Source organism: Nipponia nippon, unplaced genomic scaffold, assembly GCF_047370975.1.
Source record: "Nipponia nippon isolate SJK-2023a ecotype South Korea unplaced genomic scaffold, ASM4737097v1 scaffold_3, whole genome shotgun sequence".
NCBI lineage: Eukaryota > Metazoa > Chordata > Aves > Pelecaniformes > Threskiornithidae > Nipponia > Nipponia nippon.
Genome location: NW_028262347.1, coordinates 119,697,410 through 119,718,775, shown reverse-complemented (window position 1 = coordinate 119,718,775; position 21,366 = coordinate 119,697,410). Strand labels below are relative to the sequence as shown.

General features: G+C 37.1%; 1 protein-coding gene across 5 annotated transcripts; it reads left to right on the top strand.

Moving 5' to 3' along the window:
* The first annotated feature begins 3,640 nt into the window (after nucleotides 1–3,640).
* FAM204A (family with sequence similarity 204 member A) lies at nucleotides 3,641–20,516 on the top strand. Of its 5 annotated transcripts, none has more exons than XM_087765559.1 (8): nucleotides 3,641–3,681; nucleotides 4,371–4,658; nucleotides 5,651–5,741; nucleotides 6,300–6,333; nucleotides 6,933–7,035; nucleotides 8,836–8,925; nucleotides 19,759–19,865; nucleotides 20,232–20,516. In XM_087765559.1, the coding sequence occupies exons 2-8, from the start codon at nucleotides 4,407–4,409 to the stop codon at nucleotides 20,281–20,283; spliced, it is 729 nt and encodes a 242-aa protein (XP_087621685.1). In that variant the 5' UTR covers nucleotides 3,641–3,681; nucleotides 4,371–4,406; the 3' UTR covers nucleotides 20,284–20,516. The 5 variants fall into 5 exon arrangements, with proteins under 5 accessions (XP_087621685.1, XP_087621683.1, XP_087621686.1 ...); XM_087765557.1 differs by having other exon boundaries at nucleotides 3,647–3,681; nucleotides 4,313–4,658; XM_087765560.1 differs by lacking the exon at nucleotides 3,641–3,681 and adding an exon at nucleotides 3,689–4,191 and having other exon boundaries at nucleotides 4,313–4,658; nucleotides 6,936–7,035.
* The last annotated feature ends 850 nt before the right edge of the window (nucleotides 20,517–21,366 follow it).

Genomic DNA, 21,366 nt, shown 5'->3' with positions numbered 1-21,366 from the left:
CCAAAACAGTCTCAAAAGGATAAAATGTAGCATATTTCCATGCTTAAGGAAAAGTCTCTCATGTCCTCATTTACTGCTAACAAACAAGAAACAGCTAATAATGCATAATTTATGTTGTAGCAGATTCCATTTCTCTACTAGGAAACTGTGTATATTTTGTGGAAATAAGCATGACATTAGGAAAAGGTTCTTCACCCAGAGGGTGGTGGAGCACTGGAACAGGCTTCCCCAGGAGGTAGTCACGGCGCCAAGCCTGACAACATTTAAGAAGCATTTGGACAACGCCCTCAGCCATATGGTGTGATTTTTGGGGTTGTCCTATGCAGGGACAGGAGTTGGACTCCATGATCTTTGTGGGTCCCTTCCAACTCAGGACATTCTATGATTCTATGACTCTATCATTATTTATGATTAGCTAAACACGGCTTCAAGCATACGTCTGAGGAAATAGTTCAGGCCTTCCCCGTGTCCTGAAGCCCAACAATCTAACCTCTAGCTGGTCTGAAGAAAAGAATTCCGCTGTGAGAACCTGCCATGGGGACCGGGCGCATACACGGCCATTAGCTTTTCTGATACATGAAAAATTTGACCACTTCTGTTACAGTTACTCATTAAGAGAGTGTTTCAAAAAGAACCCAAGCAATGCAGAGTTTTGTAGATCAGAAGCAATACTTTTTACCCAGAAACTAGCAGCACGCTCTCTTTCAATGCTGCTACATGAAAACAAACAAAGGTGTGGAAAAATGCTCTGTTCAGGCTTGATACAGTGCACACGGCCAAATGTGGTGGTGGTATGAAGAGTCCATCTTAAATAGTACTGGGAATAAAAATAGCATCAGAAGCACAGACTGGTTACTCAAATAGATACAGGGCATCTTCTTCTCAAGCAAACTTGCTTAAGACTACCTCAGGACAGCATGAACTGGAAGTACCGTAGTGCTATACACTAATACTGGGTTACTCTACAGTAACAATAGAAAGACCAACCCCCAGAGCTGCCGTTTTCAATTCCTGAGCAGACTGTGTGCTTTGCTCTACAGAGATTCCCGTAGCAGGAACCTCATATTCCTGTTGCTACAAGACAATACATCTGGCAAAGTAAACTAGAACAACCGGGACTCAAAGTGGTATCTGTAAATATCCAACAGTAGAAGGTAAAGGTAGGGAACAGAGATACAGAGAAAATCACCTAGAACCTGAAAATTCATAGAGACCCTGAAAGATTCAAATTAAACTTGATGTGACATCTAATTGCAGTAGGCCTTCCTTCTAAAGTTCAAGTAGTTTTTAATAATAGCATCCAAAATATCTAACCTGTAATTACTGTGCTGCACTAGTTTGGTGTTCCATGGGAATCTCAGAGGTATGACTTGTTTCATTCATAAGAGTCATTGTCTGGCAGGTCTCCAGGACAGGAATTCAAGTGAGAAAGGAAGTTAGATCAGTTGACCAAAAGGAAATAAATCAGATGATTTGAATATTTGCTCGACGGGGAACAGAAATTTGGCATGAGAATAATTCAACACTGAATCAAGTTTTGGACGCAAAAGCAGCCCTCACAAATTTGAGGTAGGGACATCAGCGTTGGTCGCAAGGGTGTGCTGTCTTCTTTCTTGCCCAGATAAAAAGACTCTACACACTGTTTCAACAAAAAAACAGTAAGTTGCAAATTCTGTTAAGTAACCAACAATCTCTTTTGTAGCTTCAGCAATCACTGACCTTTTGAATACAAATGCTTCTGGATTGCTGAAAGCCAGGGAGGAGCTCTTTCCACCTTTTTTCTCGTGGAAGAACCTGTGAGAAGTCAGAATTTGTTGCAGGAGAACTGGAGATTATCCTCAAATTTGGCTTTTTAATTTACAAATACAATGAATTTGTAATTATGAAATGAAATGCAGGTGAACATTTGAGTACTTCATTTGTGTGCACCACCAGTGCCAATTTGTGCCATAAATTGCCTTGTGGATACTAAACAAGGAGCACAATGTTTGGATACAAATTATGTCATGAAATTGAACTTGCCTTCTGAAAATGTATCCCTACCAAACATATAGATTTACAGGCCATAAAGATGTCACACATCTTTCTATTTTTGGAGTGTTCTCAAATTAGCTCACATTAAGAAAATATCATGAAGCCTAACGGTCTAACATCTTGGTAGAACAAATGGCAATGAATATCCAATATCAATACATTTATCAATTACCACTTATCTGTATACCAAATACAGTCAATTATTAAATGTAAATAAAATAAATCTCTTAAAAATTGATTTCCCAGATGAGAGGAAAATCTAGTTAGCAAGCTGAGTGTGAAATTTACACGTAGTTCATGAAAAAGTGATTACTTACGGAAGTAATTGATTTTAGAAATGAATCTGAGGATGTAAAATTATGGCACAGAAAGGAAATGAATCTGAAGATCTGTTTTATGTCCATGAGAAAGGTGTTTATTTTTTCCTTCCATGCACAGCCAATCCCAGAAGCTGTGATCCACCATGAAATCCCTACTCAAAGCCATACTCCCTGTTATCCATTGTCATAACACTTAAACTCTTGCCCTTTCTCATAGCTGAACTGTTTGTCCACAACTGGGTTATGTTCTGATTTGGTATCACCAATTCCTTTCTCAGAAGTCTTGATACTGAGATTTAGTTTTCAACCTGTCAAATCATCACTCAAAAATGCATCTTCTTACAAATTATTTCAGTCATGAAACCGCCCGTATTTCAGACACATTTCAGTGCTAGCGATGTCAGCCTTATCCCTTCATCTTTTTCTTGCAGTTTCTCTGTGCCTCCCTTCGTGTTGCTCCTTATATGCAAGACATTCTTGCTGAATGATATTCAGGCTGCTCCTAAATACTTGTTTGTTTCGTCTGTCTCACCTAGGACAGCTGAAAGGACAAGAAGGTATAAGAGAATATTCCAAATAAGCAAGTCCCTTACTGCCTGCTCGGCACAGACTCGCTGTTCACCTTTGAGGCACCTAGCACAGTGCTATTTGGCTCAGCATTCCTGAAGAGCGTCTAAGAGCTTTTCCACGTTCTTGGAGGAGTTTAAGGAAAATGCGAGCTCTGATGTTGGAAGACAACCCACAGCGAACAACCTTGCAAGATCTGGGACTAGCGTTTTTGAGGTTTTCTCTTTACCACGTTAATCCAAGACACTAGTGGGAACTTCGAAAGGATTTTTCCATCCTTGAAGAGTAAGGCTGCTGACCCTAGTCATTCCGTGCCAGCATACACACTTAGGCATTGTATAAATTACAAGGTTTACTTTTGGAATAGACGCCATACTCCTTTATGGCAAGTAGGACTGCTGTAAAACTCGTCACCTGTCTTTCTACCAGAGCACTGCTGTTAATTCTGATAAAACCACCTCGCTTGCACACCTTGGGCCGCCAGACCCTTCTGGAGCCCTCCTGGCTGTGAGGAGTACCCCTGTTACCTCACTAAGAGGAGGGGGCCTGATTCCCCCACAGTCCCCAGGGGAGAAGCCCCTGCCCGGGACGGCAGCGCCTCTTCGCCCGGGCCGGGGCCCTCGCCCCGCCGCCCGCCCTGCCCAGTTGTCATAGAGACCAGAGAGGCCGGGCCCAAAGCAGCAAAGCGCCCGTTGATTGGCTGCGGGGCAGAGTCCAATCGGCGGGCGGGGTGTTCCGGCGGTGCCAAGATGGCGGCCAGGTAAACACGGCCGGGGGGGATCCCGGCGGCGGCGGGGCTGTGATGAGGGGAGGCGGGGGGGTGCGCTGGTCGCTCGGCAGCGCCGTCGGGCTTGCGGGGGGCCGGGAGGTGCCGGCCGCCTTCCCTCGCCCTGGCTTGGAGCGGCGCTTCGCTTCGCGTCGCTCCGTCCGGAGCGGGCTGCCCTCGCCTCGCCGCCCTGACCCCTTCCCCGAGCGGCCTCTTCTCGCCGTCCTCCCCCACCCCGGGGCCGGCGGAGCTCCCCCGCCCCCGGCCATGCCCGCCCGGCGGGAGGCGTTTGCCCTGTCCCGGGAAGCGATCGTGTGGGAGGGCGGGCTGCGCTCCCCCGCCGACCGTGGAGAGAGGCAGGAGGCGTTTGCTGCAACATCGCACTGCAGCTGAAAGCAGCTATAAACAAGTGCGAAGTGGCAAAGCTTTAAAGAGCAAGGAAGAAAAAAAGAGAGCTAATAGCTTCGACCTGTGTGCTTAAGTCCTCTACTTCTCTCTGAACTAGTAAGTATTAGGAGCTTTGTAAGGTGCTTGTCTAAAACATCTAACGATAGTTACTCTTCTCAAGAGAAATTAAAATATTTCTGATCGTGTGTTTTTCTATTTTTCCTTCTCTCTTCTGCAGGTTAATTGTGTTTTTTTCTCGGAATGGGTAAGCTCACATAGCTCTGGTGTCTTTGCAGTGACTTGAAGTGGCTTGGACTTGTTTAAACTGGAAGATGTGGAGTGGACTGTTACCTCCAGGACTGAATGAAAGTGATGTTGACTTAAGTTCTGATGAGGCAGACGAACTGCATGGTTCCTTTTCAAAGGAAGATACAAAAGAAGATATTGAAAGAGTTCAGCTTTCTGAATTCCAGGAGAAGGGACCTGAAAGTAATGCCATCAGTGAACCCGTTTTGCTGTCTCTAACAGATGGAGAAAATGAATCTCAAATGTGCCCTTCTGGAGTTTCTTTAAATATGTGGAATGTGGGTATCGTTACAAGTCTCCAAATGTCCAGAGCATAAATGCAACATATTCAAAGTCGAATGGCTAATTTTTAAATTAAAATAACTCAATGTTGAATACTCAATATATAAATCTGAAATGAAGAAAATATGATCAAAGTGCAGTCATGGTAATATACTTTAGATTGCTTCAAGCAGTGTGGACAGGAATTTAGATAGGAAATGAATGTAACTCTCTTTTATTTTTCCCCTAGTGCAGTGGGGATTGAAAGCACAGCAGGGAGATGTTTGGATAACTGTACAGTTGCATAAAGACTTGTGGTTTTGGTAGCGTGTGGGCTCTGAGCTTCTTCGTAACTGCTTTTTGCATTAGCAAGGATTTACAGCTAAGTGTATCAGCCACTGTACTGGTGATGCATATCCATGAAGTAGAGGCAAACCCTGCTGCTTTCTGTAGGGGTTAGTTGCAGGCATTCAGACTCATGGTTCCTTATAACCTCTTGATTTTCCTGCTGCATGCAAAGACTGAAAAAAATAAATATAAACAAAGCAATCTGTGTTTTAGGCTTTTGAGTCAAAATAAGAATTGACAAAACCTAGTTATTCTCCTCCATCCATCGATCCATGTAGGCAGCCTGGTGTGCAAGGACTATGCTGTCAGTAATACTTGGGTTATGAACTAGCAGCTAGGGAATAACAACGCACTGAATAGCTCAGGAGTGCACAGCCAGCATCAGTGTATTCAGTGTCATGTCCCATGAGAAAACTGTTGGGTTTGAATAGGGCTGGGATTTAGGGGGGGCAGAAGGAGAGAGGTGATGAAAGGTTAGAGCCAATTCCAGTTTAACGCTATCAGTTGGATGTTCTCAATGCATAAATTTTAATGTAATAGATATAACAAGGTAATGTGGATAAATAAGATATTGAGACAACGTTTCTCAGCACATTATGTAATTTTTTAAAAAATGGAAAAAAAATTACAAATACTGATTTGCCTTTTCTTAATCTTGTAGAAATTTCTGGAGCTTCAGAAGAAAAAACGTGAAATGAAAATCCAAGCAAATCAGGAAAACAAAAGCAGAAAAAGAAAGCGCCGCAGAAAAGGTGTTTTATATAATTACAGAATTTATTTTCTCAAAATGGAATTAGTATCGAATACATTGGAAGTGGGATTTGCTCGGTTTTGGGTTTTTTTTTTGGTTTGGTGGGGTTTTTTTGTTTGTTTGTTTTTTAACTAAGAATTGAATGCCTGAGTAGATGTATCCTAGCTATTATCTAGGATTTTGTTTTTCCAGTTGTATACATCACTTGTAGGACTAGGTTGTGAGTTGCTACTTAAAGTTCAAGTAATATACTTGTCCTCTTTTTAAAAAGGAGGTAGAATTTACTCAGTTAATACTGATTTCTAATGGCTAAGTGTATTTCAGTAATTCTGTAAAACACACTTTTGTGTATTCTGGTTAAAACTTCTTCACAGATGTTGTAGGAGGTTCTTTCTATGAAAAGTCTTACAGCTGAGTGGTTTAAATCCACATGATCATTGGGTAAAAATCCTAGTGTGTCAATCTTTTAAAGGAAATGTGACCAATTAGAGTTCTGTTAACTTCATTGGATGCTGCAGGGTATCACTGTGTAATGTTGAATATTTTTTTTTCCCCCTAGAAAAACAGAAAAAGAACGATGAAGTGACTAAGAGGTATAACAAGGTCAATGTGATTATCTGAGGTCTGTTTTTAATATCGGGCAAAACTTGTAAAAAGCTTGACCACATGCATGGCCAAAGCCTAGCTTTGAACATCATGTAAAATATCTGGTGAAGTTGTTCAGTGTCTCTGTCGGGCAGGCTGAATTTGATACCAGTGATTGTTTGATAGAGTTTATCGCTTGATTTTAAAAATCAACACAAATGTGTTATTTAATGTAACTTAAAATGGATGCAATATTATTCCTAATAATGATTTGTTTGTAATTGCATATAAGCTCCTGTTCAGCCTGCTCCTCCTCCTCTTCTGTTTTCCTCCTTGGCAGTGTTAGGTTAATGGTTGGACTTATTGATCTTAAAAGTCTTTTCCAACCTAAATGATTCTATGATTCTATAAGCTTGCTTTTAAGATTGTGGAATTACACTTTCAGAGGCGAAGGAATAATTAATTTCATTTTCATTAAAAACTGTGAATGGGTGAAAACAGCATGTCTGCCAAATGGAAGAATTACTTTTAGCATTGAAAAGAATATTGCAAGTTGTGGAAGGGGAACTGGTTATATTAATGACTTTTTTGTTGTTGTTGTTTTTAGTAGTCAACAGTTGGCAAATGAAGACAAATGGAAAGAACTTACACAATACTTTGGAATCAATGATAGATTTGAATCACCTGTGGATAGCAGGGCTCCACAAAAGGTGACTGTTGATCCAAAAGCAATGTCAGCTTGTACTTGGCAGTAAAAAACCTCAGCCTTAACTGAGATAGGAATAAAACTGAGATTATCTGAAAGTGAGTAAATGATGGAGTCACTCTGAAGAAGGATAATTTTGTGCACATTTTTAATGAATTTCCTTTTAGATATCACGTGAATCATACTTGGGTTGAAAGGTTGCTGTGCTTTCTTTTAAGACAGTATCTGTGCTTGTTTTCTGTCTGGTTTTGTTTTCTATTATTATGAGAGACAGAAGACTTCATATGCATTGTTTGACTTTTTTTTTCCTTTTTTTTTTTTTTTTTTTAAGTTGTGATTTAACTTTAAAATGTGTCAAGTAAATCCTTTAGTTGACACCAGTGGCCATGGGAATTAGAGGGCCAAACCTACCATACAGTTTTACTAGATTTATAACACATTCTGTTCATAAATATTATTGTGTAACTAGTCGTATTTGAAATAATTGCTACAACATGATGGAAAAGTTAAGAAACTCAGTATATTGTGAGTTCGTCATAGCACTGTTCTGTAGTTTTTCTAGTAAAGGCCTGTATAAGTTCTATGACATCAAATGTTCGGTTAGCCTCCTTTATGACAAATTTTGTATTTTTAACTTGCCTAAAGTAAGTATCTGCATGCCACTCATGAGATATTGTTCACTTCTGTCTGAGTTCTTACTTTTGGTGGGTATTTAGTTGTCATTAAACTGCTCAGGATAGATCTGGAACGAGGCCCAAAGTGTTAAAATGCAGATTCTCTCCATGTAAGTTCAGAGATTTTATCACTAGTGGAACAATGTCTCATTAATTTCAGAAAAGACATCTAACAGAATTGGCTCTCACTGCAACTTCCAATTGTGCACTACTTTTTTTTTTAACTTCCACCTGAATAATTCCAGTGCAGTATTTGCAGATCACTGTTCCTCAAGAATTCTGTTGGCTTTTTTTGCTTTTAACTTTTTAACTCATTGAAAAGTGTATGTTATGAAACAGTCAAATGTGTTTTCTTTAGCATCACTAATATTTAAAACCAGTGAGGCTGTAAATTGTGTTTTGTTATGAGAGAGTGAGTTTTTTGTGAAATTTTGAAGTCAGTGCTACTGCTATGCTACCCTTCTGTATTCCTTCAGAGGTTTTCACCTATAATTTTGAGTAAATATTTACTTTTTATTGTTACATTATTTGTAAATATTGTTGTTAAACAAGTTATGTTACGTTGATCTTATGATTACTTCTTATTTCCTTATTTTCAGAGGTTAAATTCTGAAGCTTTTTCATTGTTTTCCATGGGAGCGCTAGAATTTTTAATTTATTCACACAGTGGAGTGGCACCATGCCAGAACTCAGTTTTTGGATAAAGATAAGATCTTAGAACTGTAACGATACAGTGGTAATTGCCATTCTTCATGTTACCTGACACATATATTTCACATTTTGTTTAGAAAGCTCCAGGGATGGAAGAGATAAGCCAGATCTTCAGATGAAATTTTATTGTGACAGGCATAAACTAGTCCGTGTAATTTTTTTTAACCTACAGTATTATCCTGCACATAAGGTGGAACTAATGCAATGATTTGTGCTCAGGCAGCCTTTCAGTGAATTCTTAATTATACTGTCCATTACAATACAGAGACAAAGTGATTTGTGTTACATAGAAATTACAGGTTTATGCAGTGTCTTAAAATAAAGAATTTTATGAAAGAAATACTTTTAGAAAGGAGATGTTCCCTTTAAATGTGTTCTTTCTTTATTTGTCCTAAAGATAATTGCTTTTCTTTTTCTAGTCTGGCCTTGAACTTAGCATAGAGAAGTCTGTGGCGGAAGGTGACATTGATAAGGCTGAGGAGCTGAGTGATAGATTAGCCATTCGTGAGGTAAGTGGGCTATTAACAAAAGCTCTGAGGAAACGTTCAGTTTTGTATGGCTGTCCAAAAAGTGTCATAACTAAAATAGCATTGAAGATTGTTTGGGGCATCTTTCCTATTTCCTAAGCAGATTTCTGTTGGTGATTGAAGGATTTTGCTGCTGATCTTGTAATGCTTGGACAGCTGTAGCTATGTATAAGAATTGAAAATACAACCATGAACGATCCTAAATAACCTTGCTTTAAAGCCTTCATGCTGACTCCACGAGTCAGAGGAGTCAGTAACTAGTCACCTATATCGAGCTTTTGATTTTTCTGCGTGTCGCACACCAAGAAAACAGGAGTAGGATGTTCTCTTCCTGTCAGTTCCCTGTGCCTCAGATTTTTCTTTGCATTCCCTCCCCAATAAGCTTGGGGAGCCTGAAGAAAGGTAGAGATTTAGCAAGCTTAGAGCAAGGCATGCCCAAGTAAGGCCAGATATACCCAAACTTGTGCCCCAGTGCTCTTTTCCTGTGTATTCATGTGATCAGGAGTTGATGGCTGGAAGAACTCTGAAGAAGAATGGGAGTAGATGGATGTCAAACATATTGCTGTAGCCTTAGAATGATGTTTATAGAATGAATAGATATTTTTTTTCTCCTTGTCATAATTTTTTAGTTTATAAATGCATATCTAAAAAAAAAAAAATCCAGGTGAGAGAAACTCAATTTTTTAAGATGTTGTCTTATGTGGTGTATCTGAGTAAATTTATGAAGGCTATGCTACTCTTTGCTTCAAAATTAGACCCTTGAAATTTGTATGTAGTGCTGAGTGAATACTTAAACTGGTGAGGAATCTATCGGATACCTCTGGTAATTGCAATTTCATATAAGAAATAGTTAAATTGGTGCACGTATGGTAGGTGGTAGCAGCTGAAGTACATAATTGAAATCCATGAAGGCTGTTGTGCCCACTGCTATTTGTGTATAAGGGAGAAAATACAAAGGAAGAAAATTAGGATAAAAAGATAGTTGGAATAGTTTTGAAGCCAGGTAAGGAAAAAGAACTAAATAAGTACTATTTGGGGTGAGTGGGGAAACTACAACTTTTATCTGATTAATATAATTTAAACTATAAATATTCTAGATTTATATTAGAAATTAATTATATAATTTTTGCTTTCATTCCTCTGTCTTGCATGTTCTTCCCTCTTCACAGAGGTAATGGGAATTTTCTGTCCACTGTATATACTAGCAAAACTCAAAGGTATTAGAAAAAGATTAAGAAAGGAAAGACAAATGCCAAATACTTCTCATTCTCATACAAATATTGAAAATGTTTCCTAAGTACAGGGTTTCAATCTAAGCTTTAATGTAAAATTGCAGATTTAAATCTGTTTAATGCAATATAATACAATATTGTGGTGCCTTTAAAAATAGATGGCTTTTGAAATGGGCAATACAGTTCTTAAGGTTCTCTAAGTAAGGCTGGGTAGCTGTTCCTCAGTGTGTGTTCTTACACAATCATTAAACTCCCACATTTAGTCATTCAGGGCAGTTTCTAATGACTAAACTCTTATCTGCCTTTTTACCAGTGATCACAAAACTTCAATCTGCAAAGATTTACAGCTATTGACAGCGATAGGAATGCGTCCTAATGTTCTTTTAAAGTCTGACCAGCTTCTCGCTGTGATACCGATATATTACCTTCCATGTGTACAACATGAAAAACACTTGCTGTTCTCCTTCACAAATGTCATTATCCCATCTACTCTAACGTGGTTAGAGTATCATAATCAATAAAACATACTGAGGTTCTAGTGCAAATTGTTTGACTATAAAAACAAATTAATGTAAGAAGTTTTAAGGTTTTGTAATATTTATGATAAACTGTTATCTGATTTCGGTAGCCATGGGATTGTACAACATCTAGCATATCCCAGGTGGTACAGCAATGTATTATTATTTGTGGAACATTAGCTCCAAATTGTTGACTTTCAAATATTAGCATGTTGTAATTCTGAAAACAAAATGCTTGAAACATTATTAGTATTCACAGCCTTGACTTGGTTTTGGTTAAGTGGGTTTATCTGAATAAATAGTATGTTGAAAGAAGGAAAACTCAGATGACTCTGGCTTGATCTCGTGAGGAGTTCTGTCGAGGCAGAATCCATGTGAATTCACTGGGGTTCTCTGCTGTTGTAAAGATGTGCTACATAACCCACTGCACGATTCATTTTTCTTTCTGATTTTAAGAAGCTGTATTTTTTTTTAATTGATCTTTTAAAATACTTTTTATTCTAAGGAAATCATTCTAATGGTGACTAATTCTGATTCAGTGGAGAACTTTAGAAAAGGATTTGATTATGGAAGAGGTTGATTCAAAAATCATTGTTTTGTATACAAGTACAATTAACAAGATACTGCTTTCATATTGTATAGTATTGATTCAGTCGCTTTGCAATTTAAAGAAATGTCCCTCTTAAAACTCATTTTACATAATCCTTCTTAGAAGTGAGTTAAATTTTAAAGTATGTGGCTATTTGTATCCCTCTAAGTTCCAAATGCAGCACACAACACTGAGGAAGTCAGGCATGGAACTGTACCGTGGCTGTATTGAAGTACACCACTTCTGAAGTCTGGAGAAAGAAGTGGATGAATTATTGTTCTTTTATCTCAACTTCATCTTTTTATGTATAGTTTTCATTTTTCTAGAGCAATGTTGCAGGGTTGGGGGCAGGGAGCGTATGAGAAACAGCTGCCTTCTGTTTGGGGTACAGCCCCCCTTGCAGCCATGTGAAAAATGTTCTGTGGGTAGGTGTTCTTTTTGAAATCAGGTGTATGGGGTTTTAATCAGCACCATTTTCTTTTGCAAGAAGCAGTGACTGGAACCTGCTGATAAAGCTTTTGCTTTGAGGCACAGATCCCAGAGTTCTTAAAGCCGTTTCCTGCCTTAATAAGTGAAACTAATTTTTGATGTATAACATTTATAAGCCTGTGAAACTGATAGGGCAGCTTCAGTATTTAGAAAAATGAAGCCAAAAATAAACAGATGATGAGAACAGGCAATAAAAACATGTCCTAAAAAGCAAAGGAATGCCAATATGATGCTGTCAGTATGCTATCATTATGACACAGTGAGAAAAGGTTTTTAAAAATCAGATTCCTTTAAAATCAGTGGTGATTTAGGCAATATGCATAATCTAGCAGCTGTCAGTGGATCACTGAAATTTATACCCTAAAAGCCTAAGTGATACCGCTTCAAGGTTTTGGGTCTTTTCATTTCCATGTGGTACTTGTTGCAGGTTCTTTAAGGAAAATATTATTGTACTGCTGTAAATGAGGCTTTGGGCAATGTATTATTTGTTGCTCTCTTCTGCTTTGACAAATATGCACAAATAGTGATTTTAAAACAAAACTTCTTGATCTAGTAGCTTTCAAGGTGTCAGACTGAGAGAAGGTTAGAACTCGGATGCCTTACGCGTGAGGCTCTGTATTTACAAGTGACTGCAGGCGTGGATTCATATGTAGCTTTTGAGACTAGCTAAAGATGTTTTACCCTTTTTTTATTGGCAGTTGCATTTCTATTAAAAAAATGAATTGTAGTTATGTGATGATGATGATATTTAGTCTAATCCTTGGCAAACCTCACTACAAATTATTACCCCTGTTGTCATCCTAGTTTGTGGACTAGAAAAGTGATTGCAGTTAGTTTGGGAGCGATCAGGGTTGCAGGTGTCTAACTGTAGCATCCTTGGCTGTCCCCTGAGCATGTTCTCTTGTGGGGTGTTCTGCTTCACGGAGAGTTCTAGTAATCCTGAAATTCTTGCGTTATTTTATATATGAGTGAAATTCTTCCTGAAAGAATATGGGCATGTTTGCATTATGTTGTACAGAATAATTTAGGCCATCAGTAACTCTGCTTCTTCAGCTAGATTGCTTCTAGAACCCAGTCTAACTTCAGCATCTCAGTGCTGTGGTGCAGTTACAGTCTATAACATCAGCAGTCCTTTGATAAATTTTTGTTGAGCGTCAACATAATGCAGGTGGGTCATACTGATTAATCTTAATTCACTGTGGATTTTTAAACACACCGTTAGACTGAATTATTTCTGTAATACCTACAACATAGTACTATTAGTAGTAAATAACTAGCAGTTCACTGCAGTGTGCTGCTAAAATATGCACAGTTAAGGTTTATTATTGTAATCCAGTTGCTGTCTTTATTATGACGTTCCAGGGCTTTCAGCATTGGCAGAGTCCTTCATGTTTTAAAGTTCTTCTTTTCAAATGTGGAATGGCATACCTAAATCTGTTGTTCGAACACTACATTTAATGATGACTTGTTTAACTTGAGGGGTGCCAACAGAAGCGTTAATATTAACATAGGAGTTACCCGAAAAATTCTGAACCTTTTAGAATGAAAGTTATTGAGAGAATGAAGTTTATGCGGACACTTATCTGGGCTGAGATAAAATGGTTTTCTTGGTGATGGTCTCAGGGAGGGTAGTTGAGATTTAATGGTAGCAGGTACTTGGATATGTAGCTGGAAACAGACATTTGGAATTATGTCACCTTTTCTAACAGTTTCAAAAAATCTTTTTGGAATAGTATCTTGAAATGTACTTTAATTGTTCCTACTGTGTTTGTGGGAATCTGCCTAGATTTTTTGGAAGAATAAATGTTGATAAATTAGAGCACTGTGACTGTGCAGTTGGAGGTGTTTATCCTATTGAGTAAGGACGGTATGTGGAGATACCTGGTAATTTCACTTTGCTGTAAATCAGTTTCAATTTGGAGTGATACTTGTTCTTTTCCTAATTAAACCAAATAATTTTAAAAGATTCTCCCCCCACCCCCCTAATATATAAACCTGAAAATATTTCCCAAGCTTTTTTTTCCCCAGAGAAGAATTTTTCATAGTGCTTTTGTACTCAAATCATTGTGCAGTGTCTCAAGAAGCAGAATGCAGACCTCTTATGGCTCTAATATTCTGAGAACTCATCGGGCTACACCTCAAACCTTGCATTACGCTTGTGGTTTTTATGTTAACTGCCTGGTAGGTAGGTGCCACGTTGTCTAAGAGTGTGTTAGCCTGAGGACTGTAACTTGAACATGATAAAATAATCTTGACCATATTAGACTTACCTGTCAAAAGCAACTTTTAAAATCTTTTCTAATTTAGTGTGTTAAATTACTGGAGTAGTTGTCAGTCTCTAAACAGTACAGCCTTTTTGACAGCACTGTTCCTAAGTGCTTCGCTTAGTGGCTTCTGGCATTTTGGTGAAACATTTTGAAAAAGCTGCAATTTATAGGAAAACTATATGGTATTGCAATCAAGCTTAAATGAAAGATCTACACTGTAGTCTATGAAATTAATTGGCCATTCACTGGGATATCATTGTCATGTTACAGCAAGATCAGTCTTGCTGTTGTCTTCAAAATTTGTTGCATCAGTTTTGATAATTTTCTAATGATCAAATTAGTATCTGTTGTCTGGAAGTAACTTGTAGTCATATAATTGAGAATGGGAAGTACACGAGCAAGGTTGTATGTCATAACCACTGGGAACCATTCTGGAAGCTGTTTTCCATTTGAAAATCTGGGTAGGATATGATTGATCATGAGGTCACACACACATTACTGTTTCAGCTGGACAGGTTACAGTGCTTGATGCTCTTCTATTGGTAGAATAGAGTTTCATTCCTAAATTCTGTGCAACATTCACAATTTGTAGTGCTTTTAGGTACCTGAAGAGGTTGATGCAATTTTATATGGAATGTAACCAAGCACCAATTAACTTGGAAGCCTTGCCCATTGAAGGACCTGTGGGGGGAAAAAAAAAGAGTTTATATGTTTATGTCTGAAGGATTTTCTTTCTAACGCTTAGCAGAGGTGCTCCCAAATATCTCTCTTCATTGAGGTTGTTTTCTTTTAACCTTTGGAACATGGCAGGGTTATCACCTAGAATTACATTCTTATGCTCCCTTAATTATGTATATCTTTTCCTTAACAAACCTTAAAAAAAGATTTCAGATGTTACAAGTCTAATTAAAGAGACAGACAAAGCACAGTTTATACTGTAGATTTTTTCTGCAGTTCAATTAATCAGCATGTTTTCTCTTTTAATTAAAACCATTTTAGTAAATTAAAGCCCACAGCAAAACACATATATAATTTGTTTGTAATTAGCTCTTAATTGGTGGTAGTTGAAGCTTAGCACCCTTGGTTTCTTTCTTCATGATTGCCATTTTATTAGCAGCCAGTCATTAATTAATCTTTTTTTCTAATTAGCTTATAAAACTGTTGATGGCACATTATTGTAAATGTGATTTTAAGTTCAAAGCTTGTTAATAAGCTTTCTTACTTAGAAGAACAGAGATAAAGAAATTGCTGAAAACAGTACTACAGTTCTTTTTTTAAAACTGCCTTTCTTATAAGGGGGCTGTGTAAAGCATCTAACAGCTTATAGTTAATTTTTTTAATGCTGTGTTTTCTCATGAATGGAAGAAGTTACTTGCATTTAAATGTTTAAATCTAGCAAAGAGCTTAACATTAGAACAGTTTTCTGTCCTTGCTCCGTTACTGTGTCATCCAAATATAATTTGATGTTGTAATACACAGCATAAAAATATAACAAAGGTATTACAAAGTATTTTACAGTGGAAGTTGAGCACATCATTGAAAGGGGACAATTTTCACTGCAAAATCCACTCGGTATTCTTGTTTGCTTTATATATTTTATATACGTCAGCAATGGATAACATTCCATAACATAAAAGGAGAAAATCATTGCTAAAGGCAAGCCTGAAATAACTAGATTCATATTTGAGGAGAAACTGTAACACTGTATTAAAAGGCTGTTTGGCTTCTCTGGTATGAGCATCGGATATTTCGGGACCTGTTTGAATATAGGTGTTTTGCTAGAGCTTCTGTAGGTTTAGCATTTTGTATATCATACCGAAATATTTCTGGAGCAGTTGTTGAAACTGTTGTCTCATTACTTGTATCATTCAGCATTTACATTGCACAGTGCTATCTTAATGAAAACTCTTAGCTTTATGATACTTAATGTTAAATGTCTTGATTTTCAAGGAAGTTTTCTGGAAGTTACAGTAGATTCTGTTGCAACTTAATAAAAAGGTTTACTCTTCTGCCTGAACTTTACATACTATTTCAACTTCAGCCATTTCTTTGCTTGTTTTAAAAGTGTTTTATGATGCTGTGCAAGAAACACTAGAAAGGGATAGCTGACAAGGAAAAAATTAAAAATTGGATAAAAAGTAAATGAATAATGTCATATTACTAAAAAGATGAGAGGCTAATTTGTGCCGACTTTTTGCTAATTTTGTTCAAGCCTCAAAATGAGGAGCTGTCACCCGTTCTGTGTAGCACTGATGACAGTGCCAATGATCCATGAAATAAGCTGCCGCTGGCTTTGTTCTGATAAGAATGAACAAATCTGCACAATGTACGGCTCCCAGAATCTCATTTTCATACTTGCATGCAGGCTAAAAGAAATAAGCTGTTTGCAGGCTTGATTAATCAGACATTTGAGGGTTTTTTGTCTCTTTGATCTCTTTCGTCTCCTAGGTAACTTGCTTGACATTAATGTTGAGCTTGAGTAAAGACAATCAGGAATTGTAGACCAAACTGATATAAAAATTAAAGACCTTAACACTTTAAGTACTCCAGTAATGGTTCCGCTTTACTTCAGAAAACATCTGTTTTCATTTAATTAAAGAACAAAAGAGAATGGCATAAATATTTTTCATAGAGACCTGTTATTCCATAAAAAGTTAAAGTATGATAATTGGTATTTTTAAATAAATGCCTTGAAACTGTTCAAAAAGAAGCAAAGCTTCAGAAATTTGTTACAAGGTAACAATTTCAGATGAGTGGAAAATTTATGAAAACTAACGGATAAGGAATTTTCATTTATGCTACATTAAACATCTAGAGTAAGATATTTGACGTGATTATTGGTCAACTTCAAAATGGAAAGGTCTTTGCCCTGTAGAAACTGAGTTGTTTTTTAGGTTTGTCTTAAAAATATATATATTGTGTTACAAGGATGAACCATTATATCAGCTTTACTGCCCAATATGATTTACACACTTTAAACCTGTAAAATTGAAAGGAATTTAAAAAAAAAAAATGTCGCAGTGCGTTTGCTTGAGGTTATGCAGACGCTTTTACAAATCTTCCAAGTGGCTGTAAAGATGAATGCCTCAAGGGTCTAGCCAGGGCCCTGCTTTTCCAACCAGCTAAAGCCCTTATCTTAAATCCAAGCAAAGTACCATTAATCTTTTTGAAAGACCTTTTATGGCTTTTAATATATCCCAAATTAGAACATTTTACACCCTTGGTTCCTGAAATATGGTGATAAAAAGCCTTTAGAGCTTAATTTTCCTTACTGCGTGCTCTGACCAATTTGCAGTTCTTTGTGATAATGTTTAGACACCTTAATTAAAATGCAGCAAAATATTGGATGTTCTATATGGAAAATGCTGATACTTTGACTACACAAGAAATTGTTGTATATATTTTTATTCATGCTTTCTTACTTCTTTTAAGATGGTATTTTATTGAGTTATCTGATGACCTGAAATGCGTGGGGGTTTTTTTAATGTAAAACCAATGGATTTCTTTGCGGGGCGGGGGGGGGGAGTGAAAATGTATGTCTGGGTGTGGGTGGGAGCAGAAGACGTTTAATCTGACTAAAATGTTTGTGTGTGTTTATATGTGACATATTTGTTTTCACATCTTGAAAATTTGAGTCAATGTAGCCTAGAAATGATAACATTAATGCTGCAAAATGTTTCTCCTTTTACTTCCATGTACACTACAGAGGATCTCATTATCCCATTTTTTCCGTACTCTTCAAAGATGGAAGAACTCATTCTGTCTTCCAAGAAATACACATCAAAAGATTTTTCTGCAGCACTTGTGTAGACCTCACTTGTGTGTATTTGCACGTGTATAAGTGTTCAGTAGGCCACTAGAATGTATTTTAAGGACATGCTGTTATTCATCAGGTAGTAAAAGTTAATTCTTAAGTATGTTAGGAGGTAAAATACAGTTCAAAAATAAAGGCATGGTTCTGCTGATGACTGACTTCAGCCATCAGATTGCTATATTTTTTTAAGCTAATAATTAGTCCTATTTCAATTAACAAGTAAACATTTTTTTAATATTTTAGGTCAGTTTTCGTAGGCATTTTTATACTGCAAGTATATTCAAGTTAATAGCTGCCCTTAAATATTAAGTGACAATGCAAGTAAGAGAATGTTATGTTCTAGTCTTTGACTTGAGATTTGGCAGTTCAGGTGTTGGCATTGAATTACTGATTATATAAAATGTTAATGCTCAGGGGAAAATGATGTATCTAATAAGTTTTGAAATGTCTGGTCACGTAAATTTTGTGCATCAAGATAATTCTGTAAGTACATATTTATGACCTTATAACATGTGCAAATAGTAGATGAAAAACTTGTTTGGCATTATTTATTTTGCACATTTTAAAATATTATGCTTACCTCTCAACTGTTTGTGTTGCCAGTGTTTAGAGCCTCAAAGCAAGCAGAAACTGATGTTGTGCTTACTGCCTACATGCGTATAGACTCTCAAAGCCTTGATGGGAGAGTTGTAAAAGATGTGTCAGTGCAACTACACATGAAGATGCATTCTTGAGTTCTCTCTCATCTTATCTGCATAAAAAGTCTCTTAGAGTAAATAAGAATTGCCTGTATAGGCGCTGGAGATTATTGAAGCGTATTACTCTTAATAATGGAACTTTACCTGAAGTGTTAAGGAGTGTTCTTTCACTTGGGTCTCCTATGCCTCTCTCGTCTGATGCTCCCATGACATTTTGGGGCAATTTAGAATATCCAGTCAGAAATGTTAGCTAACTTCAGTAGGTTTGGCCTGGATAGGAAGAAAACCTGTTTGTCCACATCACCGTTTATAGCAGTTCTGGCTAAATGAATTGCTTGTTTGTCTTGGAGAAAAGCGGTAACTTTTGACACCAAATTCTTTCATAATTTAGTTGCAGATAATGTCAAGTCATGACAGCAGTCACAAAATGTAACTACAATGAACAAGTTATGAATGCTGATTAAGGAAAATAATCTGGTCATAGTTCACAGTACCTTCTTCCATCTTTTTTGCTTTATTCTCCCCCCCCCCCCCTTCACTAAAGTGAACTTAATTCTCACAGTATGAATAAGTTTATGAAAGTAGAGTAGTATTCACCTACAGCCTATTACGACCTTATTTGAAAAGCATGCATATTATCACACTAATAATCTAAAAGCTGGTAATGTGAAGACTAAATGCCAGATGGACTCTAAGGACGCTGCTTCATTTAAATTTCTGGACAGACTGATTAAAACATGACTACTGGTGCTACTGGAAAATGTGTGGTAGTAGCAGTTCTTCCCGTATAAAACTGTCTTTTTGGGTGTTTTTTGTATTGGTAAGACCTGATGCTATTGTGTTAGCACAGCTGAAGTCACAGACTGGTCTTAATAATGGAGACTGTGTGTGTATCTCTATGTCTATATATTTATTTAAAAAACAAACAAAGAAAAGGATCTAGTGGGCTATTGTCTTTTGCTTTTATTCTTGAAAATGAAGGATTTGGTGAAAAGGATTGCTTGCCCCAGGATCCCACTCCTCTGTTTCTCTCGAGACGTTCTTGCTTGTCTGGTCTAATAGTACAGCATCAGCTTAATATTTGAAAGGTATTTTAATATCTGTTGACTTTTGAGAAACAATATCAGGCCAAGTAATTTGTGAGGCTTAAATTTCGTATGAGTCATTTGCATCTATTCAGTTTTCCTTTGTTCCTTTTTATGTCTTAGCTTGGTGTGAAAATTGCCAAAGCTGCTGCTTGCCGCAACTTTGTAAAAGCCAAGCAAGAAGCAGAGGCTGCCCAAGAAGCTCGAAAGAAAAAGAAGCTTGCTTGGGGGTAAGTCATTTGAGTATGGAATTAAACATTTGTGGTTTCATTGGCACTAAGTGCATACAATACAATCTCAGTTAAATGTTTTCTTAGTCGAAATAGGCTTGTGCTAATCTTATTTGTTTAGTTTAACCTTGTTGGGGTTTGGGGGGTGGGGTTTGGTGTTGTTTTTTTTTTAGCAGTGTTATCAGAGTTAAGTACAGAGGCTTTACCAGAATTAATGTATTGGTTATATGGCTACATTTGCCTTCATGTCTTTATTACAGTATTAAAACTAAGTTTTTATTTTTGTTGTTATTCAGAATAGTATGGTTGAATACCTGAAGCACGTATGTTCATGATTCCTAACGTGGTTTCTGTGCTCTATTTCAGATTTGAAGCCAAGAAAAGATGGGAAACAAAAAGCAACATGGGATACATGTAATCCATCCTCCTTTCCTCAGGAGTTGAATACTGGTTTTTACTTGAAAAATCATTGTGGGCAACTTCTTAAATCTAAACACAAAAAAAAAACCCCAACACACCAAATTCCTTGTGTTTCTCTTAATACTGTTAGACTGCAGTATCTTGTTTTGGCTCTCTCTTACAATGTAGCAAAAATACCATCTAAACATCAATACCATGCTAAATATAGTATTTTTCTCAAAAATACAAAAATCTAAGGTAACGCATTGTAGAATGCATTTGGAGTCTGGTAGAGAATTCAAGTTGGAATAAAATACTTGGTCGAAGTGTGTTCTGTGCTGTGCTACAGCTATAAGGCGTGGGTATAAGGAGAGGGACAAGTTTTCCTGCTAAGGTTATGCAGACTTAATGCAGTAAGTACTACTTTTCTGATTGCTTGAAAATTTGGGAGGGCACTAAATAAAGAAAAGCAAAACAACCCTACGTGTTTAAAACCATTATTATTTATGGGCTTCATAAATATCAACAGAAAAAAATTGGCTGAAAAAGTCCATCTTCCCTCTCCTGGGAGGACCTGGTACTATTTGTCATGTCTTGGTGCCATGTTCTTCAGAATATTTCAAATTCCCATTTTCTTCCCAAGAACTGAAGTTTTAAAAGTTTTAAAAGTCCCAGTTTCTTTGAACAGATAAAGTATAGAAATAGGTATCTTGAAATATATCTGAAATGTGTTAACTTTGTGCAGTTAGCTGCACCCAAGAAACAAATGCAGATTTTACTCCAAGTCAAATGTTTTACAGATCAATTAGGATTTGAATGTTTATGTTATAAGATTATAACAAGAATTGATGATAAAGTTTCTCCAAAATTGTTCTCAGCGAAAAGTAAGGACACATTCAGAACTAATAACTTTTCTCCCTGAAGCTCTTGCATGTATGTTTAGTCACCACAATGCCTGAATTGAATTGGTAATGTAAATGTCAGTTATTGTTAACCAAGATTAATATGTTTCAGGCCAAAGGTATGGTATTAGCATAATGGTGATTTACTGTGTAAGTACTTGAGGCTAAAACAACTTGCCAACAAATAGCAATTTGAAGTT

What these genes read in the sequence shown, in the direction of transcription:
- FAM204A (XM_087765559.1), top strand. Translation starts at nt 4,407, where the DNA reads ATGTGGAGTGGACTGTTACCTCCAGGACTGAATGAAAGTGATGTTGAC. An exon ending in ATAGCAGGGCTCCACAAAAG is followed by an intron (nt 7,036 to 8,835) that starts GTGACTGTTGAT and finishes TTCTTTTTCTAG; the next exon opens with TCTGGCCTTGAACTTAGCAT. An exon ending in ATAGATTAGCCATTCGTGAG is followed by an intron (nt 8,926 to 19,758) that starts GTAAGTGGGCTA and finishes TTTATGTCTTAG; the next exon opens with CTTGGTGTGAAAATTGCCAA.